Below are 5,415 nucleotides of genomic sequence, written 5' to 3' on the forward strand. Positions count from 1 at the left end.
AGATAAGAAATGAAACTTACAAAATACGCATGTGCAGCTTAATACAAGCGTGGGAAAATATAAAGCTTTCATTTTGATTAAAAGCCAAAACTACAAGGTCACATAAATGTGAGAGTGCCGTGCGGCAGTTATACAGAAATAAAATAAGACATTTACAGTTTACTGTGGAGTAGACTAATTAGCTCCACAGTAAATGTCTTGCGACTACACGTGTGGCCCTGTTAGGCCACAGGAAACTAATTAACTGCAGCAGGGTAGTATTTGTAAATACAAGTACTATCCTGCTGTGGAGGTTTTGTTTGTTTGGCTATTTTGTTTTGTTTTTTTTTAAATCTGCAGCCCTTCGTGTATAGATGATTCCTGCCAGCTGCAACACATTGAGCTGGGTTGGAGCAGCCTGGGCTGGCAGGCTGACCCCCCAGAGTCCCTGCTAGCAGAGGCTGCTCTGACCTAGCTTATTGTGCTGTGGTTCCATGCACATATGTAAATGCAATAAATTCCAGTGCAGTTGGTGCCAGAACTTATTGCTTCAATTTCATAGCACATGTAGATGTGCCCCCACTGGATCAGAACTTGCAGCTTACTAAGTTTGTCATTAGGGGACTGATTGGCATCTGAAACAGCAGCAAGTTGCCATAAGTCTCCCAAAATTGGTGGTGCAAACATCCTTTTGCTGTTTGGGCTGGTTTCAAGTTAGAGGATTCCCTTCACTTAATTACTTAGGCATGTTGGAAAGGACACTGTACAAACGCTCCTTTGAGAATCTGGTATCAGACAGTTTATCACATCAGCCTTATTGAATATAACAGTACATTATTTTCATGCAACCAGAGGTACAACTGTTCAACTACAGTTACAGTCTGTGAATTGCTAAATTTGTTTTACTAATCCTTAACTGTATGCTAACCTTTTTTCTATCACAAAGATGTAGACCAATGATGACCTCCAGACTAGGAAACATAGGAACATGCTCAGAAAGTTTATTATCAAAAAACTGTTATGCCTCTATTTTTATTGTGTTTTTGTTTCATAGAACAGTGTGTTCAAAAAGTTTAAGAATAGGATTTAAAACTTGTGCTAATTTCTTTGCTTTTTTTTGCAGAAAAGAGCATTTAATGATCTCCTCACAAATGTAGCTCCTGGACTACTGCAAGATTTGGAAAATTTCTTAGGAAACAAAAATTGGCTGGTTGGAGAATCTGTGAGTGTGCTTTCCAACCCTCCCCACTTGCTCCCACTTTTTTAAAAGAGCTGCCAATTTAGTGAGCAAGGCGGAAAGGAGAGAATATTCATTTTGGTACAGTAGAAGCAGGCAGATTAGGTTTCTTGCTCACCTGCAAGTAAAGGTTTTTTGAGGTAATTGTGCGTATACAGAGCTGCAAAGAGGTGTGTGGTTCTTCTGGAGCATCCCAGCTGTTCGCTGAGGCTTATATTTCAAAAGGATGTTAATTCTCCAATCAACTCTACCTAATTGGAGAAAAAACACCCTTTATCCATCACTTAAAAGCCCCAGGTTTCCAGACTAGAACTCTTTCCAAAGTAGTTGTGAAAAGTATGAAGTTGACCATGCTGGCTGACCAATAGACTTATTAGAAATTGTTGGTCAAAAAAAACCTTTTAAAGAGTTTCAAAACAGTTCAGGTCAGCACCCCCTTCCTACAGGGCATCCCTGTGGGTCACCATCACTCAGTCCAACCCACGAGCCATTCTTTCCCAGCTCTGTCTTACCTCACCTCCCATATGAATACTATCCACCTTGTGTTTCTCAAGATTTGAGTAACTTCCTACTATAAACAGGCTGCAGACTGCTAGCCTCCTCCTGTGATTTGCTTTGATTACAAATAGTAGATAGGAAGTGGGCTGCAGAAGGGCTAGAAATTAGGAACAGGCTGTTATAGGTTGCTTGAAGCCTAGAACACATGGGTGCATTCCAGACACTCAGTGGGTGGGTGTCCATGTACCCCGAAATTCACCAAAGCTTCCAGAATTGGGTCAGAATTGTTGGCAGGGGTGGAACCGTATAGTTTTCACTATGAGTCATGGGAATGGGATTGACAGGAACTTTACGCTGGCTCCAATACATACAAGCCTACTACTATAGCCGAGTCAGAAGATCAAGCTGTGGACAGATGACCATTTGTAACAAGAGCCTTAGCACTTCATAGCATTACAACAATATAGCACTCCAGGGGCACGAAGTCACAGCCCCCCTGGCTGGGGCAATACAAAGTTGCCACAGAAGTGTACTCATTAGCCATGGGGTGACTGGGACTTCCTCCTCTGTTCTCCATTCCCATGCAAAGGAGTCTGATCACTGGCAATCTGCTTTTTCCCTACTGGAGGATGGGGACCACTAGCCAGATTGTCAGCTTCCCATGGAAGGCAGCAAGCTCTCCAAGAGCATGCTGCTGGTCTGCTGACCAAGGCAACAGCATAATATGACAACTTACTGCTTCCATTGCAGCAACAGCAAGACTGGGGAAGCAGCAAGCTTCCACAGCTCACAATGAGCAGACTTGCAGCTTGTCTTGGCAAGACTGCAGCTCTGCTCCCCCAACACACCGTCAAGGATCCAGACACTCTTCTGCTCTCCCTGGAAGAGGGTAGGGGATGGATATCAGAGGAGCAAGAGACCCCTGTACTGTGACATGAAACTGAATAATGTTACATATGATGCTACAAAACAGTGCTATAGAGAAGCTCTTGTTTCAAGCTGCAGTTTGGCTACAACCTGGATACCCGTTTCAAACAGGAGATTTTCTGTAGTACTTGTGCCATTTTTGTAGTACTACAAAGCATGACATCTATCTATGGGCTGACATAGATAAACAGAAAATATCAGTGTGACCAAAGACATGAACCTTTTTTGTTGTTGTCTTGTTTGGTTTAAACATACAGACCAAACCTTAAAAATCAGCAATGAGCTGAGGGCTGCACAAAAAAGCATTATGGTTTTATACTTCAGCATATCCTAGTATTAATATTAAAAAAAAAACATGCTTTTTCAGTAAGTTTAGGTTTATTAATACAACATAAAAAGTTGTATTCTGTAGTATTATTAAGTTCTGTAAGAATAACTTTAGGAACATTACAAACCAATTACAAGACCAACCATAATATCACACAAGATAATTAAATTATTTTAGATGCTCACTGAGTTGCATAGTACCTTACTATGACTCTGTATGTCTCAGTGCTTCCTAAAGGGACAGCTACGTGCTTTTGACCATTGTGGGAATGGAAGCATGCTCTGCTCAGGAACAGTGAGGTTTTCTTTGAAATAATCTTTCTATCTGCTACCAGGTGCTGTAGTCAGTCCTGTGCTGAGCCAAAGCCCCATGGGCATGCATACATGCATGGGGCTGCCAAGGGCAGGGGCAAGGAGGGGAGGAAGAGCAGCAGGAATATTCACATACACTGACATGCCAGTGATGAGCTGTTCACACTGGCTTCATGGGCCACATCTGGTAGAGCAGCAATAACATGAACATGGTCACTAAAGGAGTGCCCTGACAGTAAATACTCAGCAATTTTTGTGTTGCTTTCACTATAGAAATTCTGTCATTCAGTCTAGCTTCTTTAATCTTTCTGTAATACTAAAGAGGGCACATCTGTCCCCTTAACATTTTTAGGGTTATAAAGGTGTTTGTAGCACAACTGTAACATCTGTCCACAGCCCAAGTTATAACATTGTTAAAATCTGTAGTGCAGGCATTATCCATCTAACGCCTTGAGCTGCAAATTAAAACAAATCCGCATACAACTGTTCTGTACTAGACCTCTTTCCTTAAACACAATTTAGCTGTTTAGTGTAGATGGTTTGAAGTGTAGCTTTTGCAGTTGCATTTTAGATTCAGGCGACACTTCCTATTTCATGTTAGTAACATGACATCAAACAACAGAATTCCTATTTTAGTTAGGTTGCTCTATGTTTTTTGTCTTCACTAGGTAACATGGGCTGATTTTTACTGGGATGTGTGCAGTACAACACTTCTGTCCCTTAAATCTGACCTGGAAGACAGCAACCCTAAACTCTGGGTCCTTAAAAGAAGAGTTCAAGCACTTCCTGCTGTTGCAGCTTGGATTCAACAAAGACCAAAGACAAGTTTATGATTTAAAAATGTTTGTATGCTTAAATATATTTTATACACTACACTTTGGCTAAGCTCTTCTGAAGTTACTAAGGTACAAAGTATACAAGAAACATAACCATGATTTTCATTCAATCTGTCCTATCTGCTTGGACAACTCATTTAGACAGAAATTAAACACCTAATATTCAGTTCATGTCACTAGCATAGAAAACTGCAGGTATGCAGTTATAAAACAGGGTACTCAAAATATAAGGGTAACTTTTTGGTTTTCCATGATTATAACACCGGTCATACTTAAATTTTGAATGCATTACACATTTTGATTATCTATTGTATTTTACTTCTGTAAAAAAAAAAAAAAAAAAGACACATTATTGAACTTTGCTTATGGAAAGATGTTTGAAAAAAAATAAAGGTAAGATTGAGAATGTAGTAATAAATTTGCTAGCTTGCATCCTTCCTTCCATGTTCAAACTCTAGTCTTCTTCGTACTAAAAACATTCATTAACTTATCTTACTATGCTTTCATTGTTGCTTCTGTAGTGGGTGGGTGGGTGGGTAGGTATGTGCAGGTACACGTGTGCATATGCACATAGGGGTGGAAATGGAGTGGGACTAAGTACGTTTAATAGATAATACATGACTTTGACAATACTTTATATCAGAATCTCAAGCTAAAGGGTACCAGTTCAGATAAATAATAGGAGGAAAAAGGTAAAAGTTATACAAGATACATAGGTCTGTATTTAAAAACCTACTTTTATTTGGTGTTCCTTGCCTACTTTTCAAATATAATGGTTTGATTTCCACTTCCAGAAGTGGGACTTCAATCCAAATCCCTTAGTCTCCCAGGATCATCACCCTCCCTCCTCATGCCCTTATTACTTATTTGTGCTTTTCCCCTGAGTTCCACTGACAATGCAGCAGATGGGGTTCAAAGGTCTAAGACTTTACTGTAGACAGCACAAGAAATACAGAAATTCCTACAAAACAACACGATTATTGCAACCTCAGCTTCTCTAGTCTGGGGTTGTTTTGGAGCTTGGGGTTGTTCCCATTTTTATTGGTTCTCCACTCCACCTATTCTTCAGATCACCTAAGCCAAGGGTGGGCAATTATTTGGGCTGGGGGGCCACTGAAGGAGCTTTGGTGAGCTGTTATAGGTGGTGGCAGGGGGATTGTGGGGGAGGGTAGTGTTGACACAGGCCAGCCCAGGAGGGTTGGCTGGGTGGATGGGCAACACCCCAGATTATCCGGTCATGAGTCAATGGCACCAAAAGAAATTATTACAATACAAGCAAAAAAACCACCATGGGCTGTG

At 40.7% G+C, this 5,415-nt stretch overlaps 1 protein-coding gene across 4 annotated transcripts in view; it reads left to right on the top strand.

The window, feature by feature from the left end:
• HPGDS (hematopoietic prostaglandin D synthase) overlaps nucleotides 1-4,526 on the top strand; it is a 61,359-nt gene extending 56,833 nt beyond the window's left edge. For 3 of the 4 annotated variants that reach the window (XM_019553424.1, XM_019553423.1, XM_019553426.1), the window contains exons 5-6: nucleotides 1,103-1,201; nucleotides 2,465-3,370. In XM_019553424.1, the coding sequence (XP_019408969.1) occupies nucleotides 1,103-1,201; nucleotides 2,465-2,647 (282 nt within the window). In that variant the 3' untranslated portion in view covers nucleotides 2,648-3,370. Of the gene's footprint in view, nucleotides 1-1,102; nucleotides 1,202-2,464; nucleotides 3,371-3,948 lie in introns of those variants that run through there. The other variant, XM_019553425.1, reaches the window with a different exon arrangement.
• Nucleotides 4,527-5,415: the final 889 nt, after the last annotated feature.

Source organism: Crocodylus porosus, unplaced genomic scaffold (assembly GCF_001723895.1).
Source record: "Crocodylus porosus isolate Cpor-Errol unplaced genomic scaffold, CroPor_comp1, whole genome shotgun sequence".
Lineage (NCBI taxonomy): Eukaryota > Metazoa > Chordata > Crocodylia > Crocodylidae > Crocodylus > Crocodylus porosus.